The sequence below is a fragment of the Petaurus breviceps genome, unplaced genomic scaffold, assembly GCF_028583685.1.
Source record: "Petaurus breviceps papuanus isolate PSGF00001 unplaced genomic scaffold, PetGlider_PUasm1.0 181, whole genome shotgun sequence".
Classification (NCBI taxonomy): Eukaryota; Metazoa; Chordata; class Mammalia; order Diprotodontia; family Petauridae; genus Petaurus; species Petaurus breviceps.
In genome coordinates this window covers 25,571,180-25,586,878 of record NW_027185784.1, presented here as the reverse complement: position 1 = coordinate 25,586,878, position 15,699 = coordinate 25,571,180, and the positions used below count along the sequence as shown (strand labels likewise).

The 15,699-nt window shown below is 42.2% G+C and overlaps 1 protein-coding gene across 5 annotated transcripts in view; it reads right to left on the bottom strand.

The window, feature by feature from the left end:
• Window positions 1-14,157, bottom strand: part of AGK (acylglycerol kinase) — a 97,511-nt gene extending 83,354 nt beyond the window's left edge. For 2 of the 5 annotated variants that reach the window (XM_069087385.1, XM_069087389.1), the window contains exons 1-2: window positions 14,015-14,157; window positions 5,960-6,092 (exon numbers count right to left, since the gene is read on the bottom strand). In XM_069087385.1, coding sequence (XP_068943486.1) covers window positions 5,960-6,060 — 101 coding nt within the window. In that variant the 5' untranslated portion in view covers window positions 6,061-6,092; window positions 14,015-14,157. Of the gene's footprint in view, window positions 1-5,959; window positions 6,093-7,215; window positions 7,363-13,509; window positions 13,658-13,714; window positions 13,955-14,014 lie in introns of those variants that run through there. The other 3 variants (XM_069087386.1, XM_069087388.1, XM_069087387.1) reach the window with 3 other exon arrangements.
• Between the last annotated feature and the right edge of the window lie 1,542 nt (window positions 14,158-15,699).

Below are 15,699 nucleotides of genomic sequence, written 5' to 3'. Positions count from 1 at the left end.
AAGTGACTAGGGGAAAATTGGGGTGATTGAAATTACCAAAGACCTCAGGAATAAGAAAACTCATAAGAGAATAAATCCACAGGGAAACTATTAACAACAGAAGGAAATATGGCCTCCAGATCCAGAAAACAACTTCAGGCATCTATGAAAAAATACTATTAAAGGAAAATAATACAATACTTGATAAGGCAAAACACCTTGCAGGAAGTGAAGAGAACATGGAACTACAACAAACTATGGTTTAAAAATTTTAAGTAGTTTAAAGAGTGGCTTAAATGAGAAATGAGAATTAGGAGCAGAATATATGTCCTGAACAGCAAAAATAATGGTCAGAATAGAAAAACTGGAATCTGCCATGGCAAGTCTCACCAAAGAAACAAAAGAGAAGAGACTGGAAACTTAAATACACAGAAGTGAAAGACAATCTAGAAGAGAAGCAAAAAATAATAACATGAAAAGAAAGCAAGCTCACTCTGCAAAAAACTTCAAAACATACATATCTCAAATAGAAGATGTTTAAAGATAAGTTAAGAATCCTAGGTCTCCCAGAAGACCATGACAGGACAAAAAATTTTAACACCACAATGCAAGAAAAAATAGTAAAGAATTGCCTAGAACTTATGAACGCAGAAAATAAAATAACAATTGAAACAATTAACAAATTTCCAGAAAAAAGGCTGTATGACAAGAAATTTAAAAGAACTCTTTCCCACTACTCCCCAACACAAACCCCAAGTTTTTGTCAAAGCAGATAGGCTACTCAGCATCCCTGGAATAGGCTTCATGCATTCAGTTATACTATTCCCTCTAGCTAGAATTACCTTCCTACCTTATCCTTTCTCCCATCTCCTCTTCCACTCATTGAAATGATAATCATTTTTCAAGGCTCAATTATACAATGACTTCTCTGATCATCCTAATAAGAAGTGCCATCTCTACACCTGGAAGTCCTCATTTTTTTCCTAACATCACTTATTCTTAGCACTTAACTGCAAAACACTGGATATAAAATGCTTTGTATTTATTACTATATATTTAGTGTTTCCTCCCTCCTTAAATACTGTAAGCTCCTAGAAGGCACTGAACATGTCCCATGTACCTCTGTGGAATTCCCCATAGCACAGAACCCTCCTAAAATTGGCTGGTTAACTGGTGATATGGGTGAGTGTGCCACTTCCGAATCTGAAACTAAGAAGCATAGTCACAGACTAAGGGCAGGAAGGTATCTGGGAGGACATCTAGTCCACTTCTCTCATTTTACAGATGAAGAACTGAGGCCCAGAAAAGCCAACGGGCTTGTCCAAGGTCACAAAGTAATAAGGAGTAGAGCTGGGATTCAAACCCAAGTCCCCTAATTGCAAATTCAGCATTCTTACCACCATGTAATTATGTGAGGGGAACCAATGGGCAGAGTCTGATAAGTACCCTAAACTTAAGCATTACTGGATTCTAGATCTATAGCTGGGACTACAGAGGAATCTAAAAAATCCTCACTTCGTCTCATCCTGCTATCTCTACCCTATCTCTTCTCCCTTCATGGCTAAACTCTACGAGAAGGACATTCACGCAAGATGCTTCCATTTTCTCTCCCCTCACTCCTATTTAATTCTCTACAGACTGGCTTCTGATTTCATCATTCAACTTAAACTACTCTCTCCAAAGTTATCGATGATCTCCTAGTTGCCAAACCCAAAGGCCTTTTTCCAATCTTCAACCTTCTTGAATTCCTTGCTGCCTCTGACACTGCTAATCACCCTTGTCTCCTTGATACCCAGTCTCTAAGTTTCTGACCCTAATCTCTTACCCCTTGTGATTGTTCCTTCTCATTCTCCTTTACTGGATCGTTATCCAGGTCACTCCTGCTAATCTTGGGTATCGCAAAGGGGTATGTTCTGGATTGTCTTCTCTTCTCCTTCTATACTATTTCACTTGGTTATCTCATCATGGTTTCAATTATCACCTCCATGCTGATGATTCTCAGATCAGCCCTAATCTTTCTAAGCTTTGGACTCAATCTTCACCTTCCTATTAGACATAGGAAATTGGATATCCTGAAGATAATAAATTTGCTATGTCCAAAACTCATTATCTTTCCCCAGAAATCACCCTTGCCTTGTGAATTTCTTTCTCACCGTTGTGGGTATAACCACCGTCCCCAAGCACCAGGCTCATAATCTAGGTGTTGTCTTCAACTTTACTCTCTTTCAACCCCCATATCCAATCTGCTGCTAAGGCTTGCCAATTTTACCTTCCTAACATCTCCTACATATAACCCCTGCTCTCCTTTGAAAATACCACCAACCCTGGGGCGGCTAGGTGGTGCAGTGAGTAAGAGCGCCGGCCCTGGAGTCGGGAGGACCCAGTATCGGTTCGACCTCAGATACTTAACACCCACACAAAAAAACTGGCTGTGTAACCTTGGGCAAGTTACTTAACCCCAACTGCTTTAAAGAAATAAAATAAAATACCACCACCCTAGTACACACCATCATTATTTCATGTCTAGGATTGCACTAGCCTGTTGGTTGGTCTCCCTTTCTCAAGTCTCTCACCACTCCTCTCCATCTTCTGCTCAACTATCAAATTAAACTTCCTAAAGAACAGATCCAATCATGTCACCTCTTCCTGGGTGACTTGATGAACTCCAATAGCTTCCTATGACATTTGAGACCAAATATGAAATTATCTATTTGACGTTCAAAGTTATTTACAACCTGGCCTTGTTCTACCTTCTTACTTTACCCCTACATATTCTGCTATCCAGTGGCACAAGGCTGCTTCCTTGCTGTGCTTCAAGGAGGACACCATCTCCTAACTCCAAGCATTTTCACTGGTTATCTCCCATGCCTGTAATATTTTCTCCTTATCTCCACCCTCCTGACTTTCTTGAAGTCCCAACTATAATTCCACCTTCTGGGGTATAGAATGTGTTCAGGGAAGACTAATACCTGATCCCTTCAATTTAAAAATGAGGAAACTAAGTCCTAGGGAAGTTAAATGACTTGTTTAGAATCTGAAGCAAGGTCTTTTGTCAACAAATCTAACATTCTTTCTACTGAGTACAAAAATAAGTTAGGTTGTGTCCCATTCACCAAGATGGTTTATGGGAACTTAGCTCAAAAAAATGGCAGGAATGTGCTGGTTTGTTGTGCCCCTTTGTTAGAAGTAAGGTCTTGTGATAGTGGTGGGAACAATGGTGGGGAAGTGTCACTGAGAAGTAACAATAATGTTAAAAAAAGAAAAAGCATCAATGAAACCTTTTTTCCCCCCATTAAGTATTTTTGAAGAATAGTAGACTCAAACTTTAGTAGCCGTCACAATTTATTCTAATGAGAAGGAAAGGAAGGGATTGTTAAAAGAGAAAAATGATGTTAAATAGAGTTCATATTTTGAAAGAATGCAGTTATATAAAAGAGGAAAGCAAAGGCAGGCGAAATAATCAGACTGATTCTGTGCCTTTTTAAATTGATCCTATTTACAATGAATCACTTTTGTCTTGTAACTAAGGCACGATTCTTTGTCTCTGAACTTAGTTCAGAAATTCAGTTGGCTTGCAATGAGTTTAGTTCAGAAATTCAGCTCAGTTAACTATTCTATTCCTATGTTTAGGGCAGCTCACTGGTGCAGTGGATCCCTAGGGCGTTGGGCCTGGAGTCAGAAACACTCCTCTTCCTGAGTTCAAATCTGCACTTTGTCACTTCCTAGCTGTGTGACCTTGAGAAAATCACTTAACCCTGGTTACCTTAGTCTCCTCATGCGTAAAACGAGCTAGAGAGGGAAATGGCAAACCACTCCAGTATCTGTCAAGAAAACCCCAAATAGAGTCTTGAAGAGTCAGACATGACTAAAAATGATTGAACATTAGTGTGTCGAGGAAATATGTTACCCTTGAAGGAGGCAGATAGACCTCATGGAATCTGGTCTATTATTTTTACACCACCAACTTGTTATCCAAAGAAATTCAGTTTACTATCTCTGTCCTTGCAGATGCAGATAGCCTTAATAATGAACATTTCTTTGTCATGGCAGGGAATTAGTGGGTTGTTAGCCCGCATTCCCAATTTCCATCCAACTAAATTTTCTTCCAGCTAAGGTGCTAACTCTCCTATTTTTTGTACTTCCTGAAAGCTTTTATGCTCTCTTTTAAGAGAGTTTGTCGCCCTCATTCAGGGTCTTAACTTTACTGGGGAAGCTGAGATTCTATTTATTGGTAAATTCGTGCTTCACTAATAAATTGATTGGGCTCAGAACTCTGTGCTTCAGTTTACCCTAATTTTAACTATTACACAGGTAAATAAGAATTAGCACAAAAAAACATAGCAAGGTCGTGTAAAAATAATGTTGAGAAGGTTGAAGCCTACTAAGAGCTTGGGCTTGGTCAAACAGTGAAGACAATAAAAGGTGCTCTTTAAAGCTATCTGTGACTTTGGCCAAGTCCCTTGACTTCTAAGGGTCTTGGTACCCTCATTTGCAAAAATGAAGGGGTGGACTAGATGCTTTCTACGGTCCCTTGTGGTTCTAAAGCCTATGATCCTACCTGTAGATGATGAAGACAATACCTGAGGGCTGTTCCAACTAAGTCTACAATTTCATAATTATAAACAAGGGCTCAGGAAATGTTTATTGAGTGAAGATGAAAGCAATAGGATATGCTGAGAATGAAGGAGGGGGTTCTAGTGGACTGGAAGCTCAATATGAATTGGTAATATTATGGGGGGGCAAAAAGCGAACAAAAAGTTTATAAAGACACAATAACCATGGAAGAGAGGTTAAGAGTCCATTTGTACTCTGTCCTGATCAGACCATATCTGGAATACTACATTTAGTTCTGGATGTCACATTTTAAGAAGGATACTGACAAAATGGAGTGTCATATGAGGGCAACTATGACAGTGAGGGCATTAAAGACCAGGCCAACCGAGAACCAGTTGATGTTTAGCCTGGAGAAGAAAAGCATCAGAGGAAAAAAACTATTTCTATCTTTAAATATTTTGAAAGTAGTTAGGTGAAGAGGATTTTAATTTGTTCTCTTGGCCTCAGAAAGCAGAATTAGCAAAGTGGGAAGGAACTACAAACATGCAAACTTGGGGGTCTGTTGCCTCGAGTCAGTGAAGTCCATAACACTAAAGACCACTTGTCACAGAAGGTGCAGAGACGATTCTTGTTCAACGACAAGTTAGACCAGATGATGGCTAAGACCTCATGATTCTGTGTAGGGAAAATAAGCACAGTAGAGAGAATCTGGAATAGCTACTGAGCAGATAGTGCCAGAGAACCAATAAAAAGGACTGATGAGCAGCACAAAGGGCTATAGAATTTGAGTCGGAGAGATTTGCATCTTTCTCTATCAGCATATACCACCCAAAAAGAAGGCAGGAAATAGCAGTATATGAGGACAAATGAGGTTAAGGAGGGACACACCAACGTGGGGTAGAATAAGGACAGGCAATAAAGTATTTAAGTGACCAGGGGGTCAAGGTTGCAAGAAAATCAACTGTCATTAGAAAGCTAATGGACTGGGAGAGACTGAATGATGAGAGGTCCTATAGGAGCAGAAAAATAGGGGTTAGGAGCTATAAGCTTATAGTGAGTGAGAAAGCGGAGCTTTTAGGAGGAGCAGGAGCAGGTTAGGAAAAGGGCAGTAACCCTAGAAAGCAGTATAAAAATCCTTGAGCCTAGACTCCCTCTAATCATAGGAAATTATTTTGACTGACAATTTTCCCCACTTAGAATGCAGAAAACAACCTTTCTTCATCTTCTGTTCTTTAACCTACAGATAATTACTTATTAACTGACAACTCTACTTAGCTTCCTGTAACTTCTGGTTACAAAAAGAGTTTCGAAAAAAGAACTCAAATTTAGAACAGAAAGTACATAAGGTTTTAATTAGTTTCATTATACCACCTCTCCCCTATAGCCACTTTTTAATTTTCCCTGAAAAAGAAAATTAGATAATCACCAATGTTTCCCATATAGCCAATGTCCTCCCCAGGTCAGCAGGCAGGCACCAAATGTAGTTTTCTTCCAATGGTTCCGAAAAGTTTTGACAAGCTGAGTCATCTTCTCTAGAAGGTCAGCTAATTTACTAGAACCTGGAAAGGAAGAGTGGACATTAGCATAAGATCTCCAGGGTAATCATATAATATTCACATTTTTTTCCTATCTCTAACTTGTATTATTTTTCCACTTTTTTTTTTTTTAAAGCAATCGGGGTTAAGTAACTTGCTCAAGGTTACACGGCCAGTTATTTCTGGGTGTGGTGCTGAGTATCTGAGCCCGGATTTGATCCAGGTCATCCCGACACTGGAGCCGGTGCTCTTACTCGCTGAGCCACCTGGCCTCCCCTAAGCAATTGGGGTTAAGTAACTTGCTCAAGGTTACATGGCCAGGTGTTTCTGGGTAGGTGCTAAGTATCTGAGCCCAGGATTCGATCTCCAGGTCTTCTCAACACTGGAGCCGGTGCTCTTACTCACTGTGCTACCTGGCCGCCCCTATTTTTCCACTTTTTAATCCTTTCCTTATTTTTCCTCTTTTATTTTTGCTTCATATACATCTCTACCTAGATAGCCCACTCAACATATTCAGAAATCAATCTTCTCTAAACCTGTACCCTCCCCTAACTTCTCTATTTCTGTTTAAAGCATGACCATTCTCCAGTTACCCACACTCAATTTTTGATTCTTTCTTCAAGAGCATGCCTATATCCAATTAGTGGTTGTCTGATCAAAACTTCTTCCATATCTCTTGTACTGACCCCCTCGTTTCTTACTTCGGCAAGATCCTTGACTTTAAGCACTTATCTCTTCTTTCCTAGACTACTGTAATGTTCTCCTAACTGGTCTTCCTACTTCTATCCCTTCCCCAACCCAATCTTCACAACCTAATGCATGTAATTTTCCTAAAAGATTGTTCTGAGTGCTACTCCTTTAACTAAAAACCCCAGGGTGGTTTCCACTGCTTGCTAAATAGAAAGCAGTAGCATTAAAAGTCTTTTATAATGTAGGTCCACTCTGTTTTTCCTCCTTATCTCTTCCCCTTCCATGAAGTTGAGAAGCTAACAAAACTGGGCTATTCTCCACCCTCCACTCCCAGCCTACCCTCTTATCATATTTTTGTTCATGTTACAGTTCTGCAAACTGAAAATGGTCTTCCCTTTCCCCTCCTCCCCTGCCCCCTCAAATAAACAGAGAAACTCAGCAAAAGATTTGGTCTTACCAGGAATCAGCAGTCATTTATCTTAGCCTTTCTTCTCTACCACACCACTAACAATCATTCATCCAGCCTCCCTTGGAGGACATCACCTTCTGAGGCAACCCATTCTCCTCTGAACAACTCTACTTATGAGGAGTCTTTTCCTAGCATCAAGAGTTACAGCTACAACCTCTAACCATTTCTCCCAAGTGCTGCTCTCTGGAGCAGAGAAAAACAAGATGACTTTAAAAAAAAGTGACTTGTATTTTTAGTTCATGCAAGTCTTCCCATGGTCCTCTGTAGTCATCATATTCATCACTTCTTACAGCTTTGTGATATTACATACTGCAACTGGTTTAGGCAGGCCTGAATCGGCGGGTTTATAACTTTGTGGAAAAACAAGCTTAATGCCTCTCTACAAGATTTTTTTTTCAAATATCAGGAAGCAGTTGTCACATCTCCACCACCTCCAATCTTCTTCACTAGACACAGTGACTGAAAAAGAGTAAGCACTTTATAAATGCTTGCTGACTTGACTTGTTGACCAAGCTAACCATTTCTTCTAGTTCATTCAAATGACATTCACATGGTTTACAATCCCATCCCCACTGGACACTCCCTACCTTTCAATGTCCTTAACTAAAATGTTGTGCCCAGAACAAAACTCAATGCTCCATGTGTGCCTTGACCATGATAGAGAACAACAACATGATTAGATTCCTCCATCTGGACAGAAAGCCTCATTAAAGTATTTAAAATATTTTCTTCTATCTTCTGAAGAACCAAATTATCAGTAAATCACATGAAGAATTTTAAGCATTCTGCTTTTGCCAGCAGATATCCTGGTATGTAAAGTTCCCCATTCCTACAATATCATGCCTCCAAAAGAGGTAATGTTTCCCAAACTAAGTCTATCTCCTCCTTCTGTACAAGTAGGTCTACGGCAAGGGTGAGGAACCTTGGGTCTCGAAGCCCCCTGTGGTCTTCCAGGTTCTTGGAAAAGGCCTTTTGACTGAGTCCAACTTTTACAGAATGAATCCTTTTATTAAGGGGATTTGTTCTGTGAAGTTTGGATTCAATCAAAGGGCCACACTTGAGGACCTAGAGGGCCACATATAGCCTCGAGGCCACAGGTTCTCCATCCTGATCTACAGTATACTCACAAAAACATTACTTGTTCTTTCCTCCACTGATTCTCATTCAAATGTTTTCCATAAAAACTTCTCTTCCAGTTCCTGAATTTTCTCCTGTATCTTCTTAATAAGCAAACTACTTGAACATCTACTCAACTCCTCATTAGCAAAAGGAACCCTCCTAGGGCCATTTCCAAATCATGAATTTCATCCCACCAAACTCACTAAAGCATTGTTTTAGAAGATGAGTTTGCCTCCTTGCATTAGGTTCTAGAGTTTACCATGTTTATTATCTATACTTTGTACATGTGTATAATTGCCTAAGAAAATGGCTTTTTTTTTGGGGGGGGGGGGATTGTATCCTGTCAACTACCAGTCCTTTGTACTCATATTCTTAGTCCCATACTGTGTCTGAAGCATAAGTAGAATTACCTCCAAAACAGTGAAAAGTACTAGGGGCAAAACCAATTCAACAGATTTTGGTGTGAAGCCTTTAATACTCCCCCCCAAAAGCAGCCAACAGAAGCTCACAGGAGGAAAACTAGGTGAAAAATCTAACATATTGTATTTTATAATGATTTGTTTTTATAATGAATGATAGTGGATATTTAAACTCCACCACCCCAGCCTCTTCTGTGCTATACAAGGAAGTATAGCACTTAAGAAGACAAAGCTAGAAAGAGGGAGCAAACTAGTCTAACTAAACACAAAGGAAATTTGTACAGGTGAATCAGAATCACAAAAGCATTCAGGACCAGTTGCTAGGAATACGAGGCTTCACAGAAGAATTAGAAAAACCAAACATGCCCTTTCATTCAGCATCCTTAAGAGAAGGGCTTACCTATGCCCACAGAAGGGAAGATGAAAGGAGAGGTGGGGTCAACAAACAAAAGGTACTTGAACAATTTTCTGAACCTTCCCCCCCCACCTTCCCCAAAGCAGCTCAGTGACATCCTGTCCTCCTTGGGGCCAGGACTGAGAAGTCCTAAGTAGGGCAATGCAATGACTTTCCCACCTCAGAGCCAGGTCTGATAACTCCAAAGTGGGACAGGAAAGGGCAAGCCTGGGAAACAACCAAGATTTCATCAGTGAACCTTGGGTATAATAGAATTCAGGGAATGGCAAGAGAAAGAAGATCACGATGATCTCAAATCCCCTGAGGTATCCTTACTCCGTGCTTCAGCATAATGGGTATTTATAAGCATCAGAGGAATTCCACACAGGCAGGTCAGATTGTTTTCCCACAACTAAACATAAACAGGGAGCTAGCAATCAATTAGGAAACTGGAAGTTTCCAGTCTGAAAAGTAAGCTCCTTGAAGGGAGGGGAACAAACATTTTAAAACTCCTACTCTGTATCAGGTACCATACCAAGTTCTTTAAAATTATCTAACCTGATCTATATAACAACCCTGAGAGATAGGAGCTATATAATCATCATTTTACAGTTGAGCCAGGTGACCCAGATAGGAAGTGTGCGAGGCCACACCTGAACTCAGGTTTTCTTGATCAAAAGCCCAGTTCTCTGTCCACTGTGCCACTTAGCTGCTCCTGCCAAGCACTTAGAAGACCATCTGGCTCAGAGAAGGCATTTTGTAAATACTTGTTGACTGACAGAGTTATATATGGAAGTTTCTAGATACAGAGGGGCTCAGGGAGTGAAAGGAGTATGGTTAAGTTAGAAACAGCTCAGTGGACTGACTGGGCAAGACCAGGCTTGAAAAATCAATTGTTTCAGGGTTGGATTTGGAGTGAGAGCTACTGGGTTCAAATCCCAGCTCCACAACTAACTGCTTGTGTGATCCTGGTAAGTCCATTAACTTCTCTGGATATCAGTCTCCTCATCTGTACAATGAGGGGGTTGGAATGAATGGCCTTCCAACTCTATGATCCCAGCGATCATTTTATAAGGTATCTCAGGGGGGAAAGGCACCAAAAGAATGGAAAAAAATCAGACAACATTAATGTCCCAAAAAGGCAATCTAGAAGACATTAACAACCACAACCCACATGCTCACGTTCTCATCTTTATACAAGTTTTTATGAGAATGATCTAAACACATTTCAGGGTATCCTTGATGAAATTATGAGAAGGGAACAGATAGCCTTTCACACACAAAAAAATTTTCTACAGCAGGCTGCATCATTACAATCCCTTAATTGACTAAAGGCTGCAGAGAATTACAAGACCCTATTATATTTATTGGTTACCTTGAAGGATCAAAATGCAGTTTTCCTCCAATGAGGAAATTCTATCCATAGGATCATATAAGATTCCATAATAAATGAAATTATAGAGATAACTATCCAATGACCCTCTGATAATCACTGTCCAATGAGGCACAAGTCAGGGAAGATATGCTTGCCGAAGGTTCAGTGGAGGATGCCCTATAAAGGGACAAAATGGGAGGATTCCCTAGATATGAAGATGTTCTCCAGGTGTGTCATTTCAGAATGACAAAGTGCTGAATGTGGTGAGCCAAGGCCTCCTCAACATGATGATCCATGACTACTAAAAAGGTATCAGCATTATCAATCCATGAAGGAAAAACTCAAAGAAACAAGCCTTTTGTCTAGATCATGGTATTTAGGTGGAAGGCAAGGCCATTAACTGAAGTAGCATATTAGTACATATGTTTAGGACAAGTACTTCATATGGATAGTTAATTGGAGCCCAGGAATGAATAAGATGAAGAGAACAGGTTGAACTACATCTAGAAAACTGTCTAATCCTTTTGACAACATCAACCTGCTCCCTGGTACAAACACTCATCTTTTCAATAAAAATGTTCTTTTAGAGATCCCTTAATGCTTAAGAGTCTTGTGATGCAATAGTCCTCAAAGATGTGGCTGATCTAAGGTCTACAGAGAAGTCCAAGTAGGATAAACAGCATACATGCATGAACACAGACTAAAGTAAGAAGCTCTTCCCTTTTGTTACCACTGGTCCAACATTATTTAATAACGAAGGCTTAGCAGGAGTGAATGTAGTCTTTACCTTAACCACTCTCACACTTTGACTTCTTTACCAAAGGATGGTAGTTTGAGTCATTTCCCTGAGATCATGGTCACTGAACAACCTGAGTAGTCTGAGCCACCTGAATGAGGACCAAGCCACTCGAGTAACTCAGCTCGGCCTCAGCTTCTCCCTCTCCCTCTCCTCTCCAAAGGAAGGTAATTTTCATGGCCGGAAGCTGCCCAGTTACTTGGGGTCTACTGGCTAGATTCCTTGATTCTTTCCTTCTTTCTTTCTTCTCAAATACCAAACCTTAGACCCATTTCACTCTGGAGCTCTTAGGTTGGACCACAATAGGTCCCAGCCCAAGCACCACTTAATGGCTCAATACAGGGGACCCATGGCTCATCGAGAATGTCAATAGTAACTGTTTCTCTTTTGACCAGTAACCCTGAGGGCCTTCCCCTCCCAGTTTGCTTCTTTTAAAAGGAACCATCCCTAGGCTCACTTCTTTAAGAGGCCTATTCACTGAATGGGCTTTACCTCAAGCCTAAAAGGACCAGGGTCTTCCACTGCATCCTTGGCCTTTTCTAGTCATCCTGATAAATATCTGGCCATAGGACCCAGATGGCTCTGGAAGAGAAAGTGAGGCTGGTGACCTTGCACAGCCCTCCCTCACTCAAATCGAAGTCATATCATTTTGATGACATCACGGTCCTCTTAGAAAAAGGACAAACACACGAAGTAGTTGGAGGAAAGGGAGAGTTGAAAAACGGTAAGTTAGGGAAAAAAAAGTGGACAGGACTCAAAGATATGTATTTTATAACTGAAGTAAAAAAAGAGTTGCCTTTCTTTAACTTAGAGAAATGCCCCAGGATTTGGCTTTGTCTCTACTGAGTCAGATCTAGCTGAGTATTTCATTCTTTGGTCAGATTTCAAGAAAAGTTAGTCTAGGGATAGGTTCCAGGACTGAGTCACCTAAACATAGAGGTGTTTCTGAATTTTCTTCGGTATCAGAAAGGGGTATTAGGACACACCTAGATCTTTCAGTCACCTGCCCCAGATGAATTACATCTTTGGATAAGAAAAGAACTAGTAGGGTCCCATAATAATCTGAAAGATCATGGAAAACAGGAGACTAATTATAAAACTAGAAGTGAGCAAATGCTCCAATTAAAAAAAAAAGAGGGAAATGAATACAATTTGTAAACTAAGTGAGCTTAATTTCAATTCCTGGGAAAATTCTAGAATGAACCAAAGTGATGGTTGGTAAACACTTAGAAAGGGAAATGGTGGCTACAAAGAGTCAGCATGGCTCCATCAACAGTAGATCACGCCAAACCAACCTCACTTCCTTTTCTGACAAGTTACTGAACTAGTAGATGAGGAGAATGCTACAGATAGTTTGTCTAGATTTTAGGAAAGCTTTTGATAAAGTATCTTATTCTATTCTTATGGAGAGAGATAAATTAGATAATAAAACAATCAGATCCATAGCTGGTTAGATGACCACTTGTCAGGTCTAGACTAGACAGAGGTCCCTCAAACTCGCTGAGATTCCCTCAGGTTAAATCCAGCACCTTGCCTTGAAGGTAGTAGCTGAAATATCTAGAGAGAGAATTACTTAGCTCCCCACACATGCATTTCTCCATTCTATCCAAGAGAAGTAAAGGAAGATACTGTGAATGCTATGAATCAATATAGAATCAACTCAAAAAAGTTCCTGAATTCGGAATACCCTTTGAGTTGGATGAATTAACATATAGCAGAAACAACACAGGTACAGAAGAATCTGCCTTATATACTACATACTGGAGACAGAAATCTTGATATCTTATATCAATTCTTGAATTCTTATATCCAAACCCCAGAATTCCTCAATTTTAAATTGCTGACCAAATAATTTTAGTTTGCAAACCACTTCATATGTACCAAAGACTTCCATATCTACCATCTCCTTACATCCTCCTAAAGACCAGGGGTAAACAGGAAAGACATTATTATCCCTGTATAACAGATGAGGAAACAGACCCAAAGGAGTTCAGTGAATTATCCACGATCACGCCTCGGGTCAGCGACAGATCATAAGTCCTGTCAGCCTGACTGCCAGCCCTAGGAGTGACTGTATGGCGTAATAACGGCCAGATCCCTAGGCTAAGATCAGGTTCCTAGATGACCCTTGCCTCAGTTTCCTTATTTGTAAAGTGGGAATAGTTGCTTTCCAGCCTACCTCACAGGGGGGTTGGGTGGATCAAAAAGGCGGCGTGGGGATGTGCTTTGAGAACGGAAAGGCCGGCACAAAGCTAAGGACAAGTACTTCATTCACTCATTCATTCTTTCGCTAACGTCCGAGAGGCCCCGGGACACAAGCCCAAGTCTCAGTCTGGGCCCGTAAGGGCTGTACGATCCAACAGAACTGAGAGACTTGCACAGACCTCGGTGCCTTCAGAAGGAAAAGTGCAATGCGCCACGAGAGGAGAACGCACGCCTGTGGGGATCCGTCACGTCGCGCACTCTCCCCGTTTCTCCCCCTATCCATGCGCGTGGCTGACTGCGGGAGGGTCAGAGGAGCCACACGTGAATGCGGACGCAGACCAACAAGCGCGTCCAGGCGGCCCCCCACGAGGCACCGGCCTCGCTTGTACAGAGCCAGGGAGGGTCGGGACTCCCCCGGGCGGAGGAGCTGGGACCCCACGCTCCGCCCGCATATCCAGCCCGCCCCGGGCCCGACTCACCGCTTGCCCCGCCGCCCAGCAGCGCCTCTACCGGCCTCGCTCTGCACCCGGCGCTCCTCGCTCTCCGCCCCGGGCCGCCCTTCCGGTGCGCGGACTTAAGCTCTTCCCCCACGGCCCGGAAGACCGCGGCCACCTGCGCTCGGGTTCCGCGGCGCTGCAGGTGCGCCCGGGGCCGAGTCACGCGAGCCCGCGCCGCCCCAGCGGCCCGCGGGGAGAAAGCCCTGCCCCACTTTCCCCTAGAGGCCGGATGGGGGACGGCCGGCTGCCTCCCCTGTCTCTGACCTCTCCCCCTGCCCCCCCCATTTCTCTTCCTCTTCTCCCTTCCTCCCTCCCTCTCTTTTCCCTCTCCTTCCCTCCCTTTCTTTTCCCCTCTCCTTCCCTCCCTTTCTCTCCCTCTCCTCCTCTCTCCCCCTCTCTCTTCCCCTTACCCCCTTCTCTCTCATCCCCCCATCCACGCGAATTTTAGTTTGGGGCAAGTCACTCAAGCAGTGTTGGTATTTTCCCAAAGGCACCATGGACACACGTGGTTCGTGGGATCCGTGGCTTTTCAGCTGGAAGAGACTTTAGTCCAACCCCCCAATTTTACAGATGAGGAAACTGAGGCAAGAGAGGCGAAGTGACTCTCTCAAGGTCACAGAGCTGGTGGGATTTAAACCCAGGGTTTCCCGACACAGTGCAGTAGTGCAGCTGCTTCGTGTGTGTGTGTGTGTGTGTGTGTGTGTGTGTGTGTGTGTGTGTGTGTGATCTGCCATCATAGATGAGCTTCAAAGGAAGCGTGGGCTTCTGAGAGTCAAAGGCGAAGAGTCTGAAAACCAGACGCCTGAGAGCTGGAACGTCTTTGTAAGGATCAGCAGGAAGGCCAGTTTGGACAGAAAGTGAAGGGAATGAAGCCCCAGTCATTCCATAAGATCTGGATGGACTAATCCCCCAACCACCTTGTAGTTTAGTATTTAAAAGTCCCCAGGGACGTTAAGATACTGTTGGTGTTGTGACCTGATCCAAGCGTTCTAGAGAAATTTGGAATTATGTCCGAAGTGCTGTAAAGCTGTACATATCCTTAGACCTAGCAATACCATTACTAGGTCTATATCCCAAAGAGATTTTTTTGAAAAATAGAGAAAAAGATCTATTTGTACAAGGGTATTTACAGCAGCTCTTTTTGTGGTGGCAAAGAATTGGAAACTGAAGGGATGCCCATCTATTGGGGAATAGCTGAACAGATTATAGTGTGTGATTGTGATAGAATACTATTGTGTTATAAGAAATGAGTAGGATGATTTTAGAAAAAAACAGGAAAGACTTACAGTGGAAATGATGCAGAGTGAAGTGAGCAGAACCAGAACATTGTACACAGTAATGGCAATATGGTATCATGAACACTGTGAATGTCTGTAAGACAGATAAACACACAGGAGAGGGCTGCTAGTACAGGTTCTCTTTTGATCTGTTCAGACAGTAAGACAGCTTCACAGGGGTTAATAATCTTACTTTATTCTGGTCTAGTCTTCTCATATGGATTGCAGATAATGGAAGCACCAACATCTACAGCATTCCCTAATCATCCTTCTCGAAAGGGGCTGACAAGAAAGGGTGACAGCCACCTCTACATCTTGGTGGGGTCAATCAAGACAAGCACAGCTTGTGCACTCTCCTAAATCCCCTCAAGCCTCAGTGGGGGCTGGTTG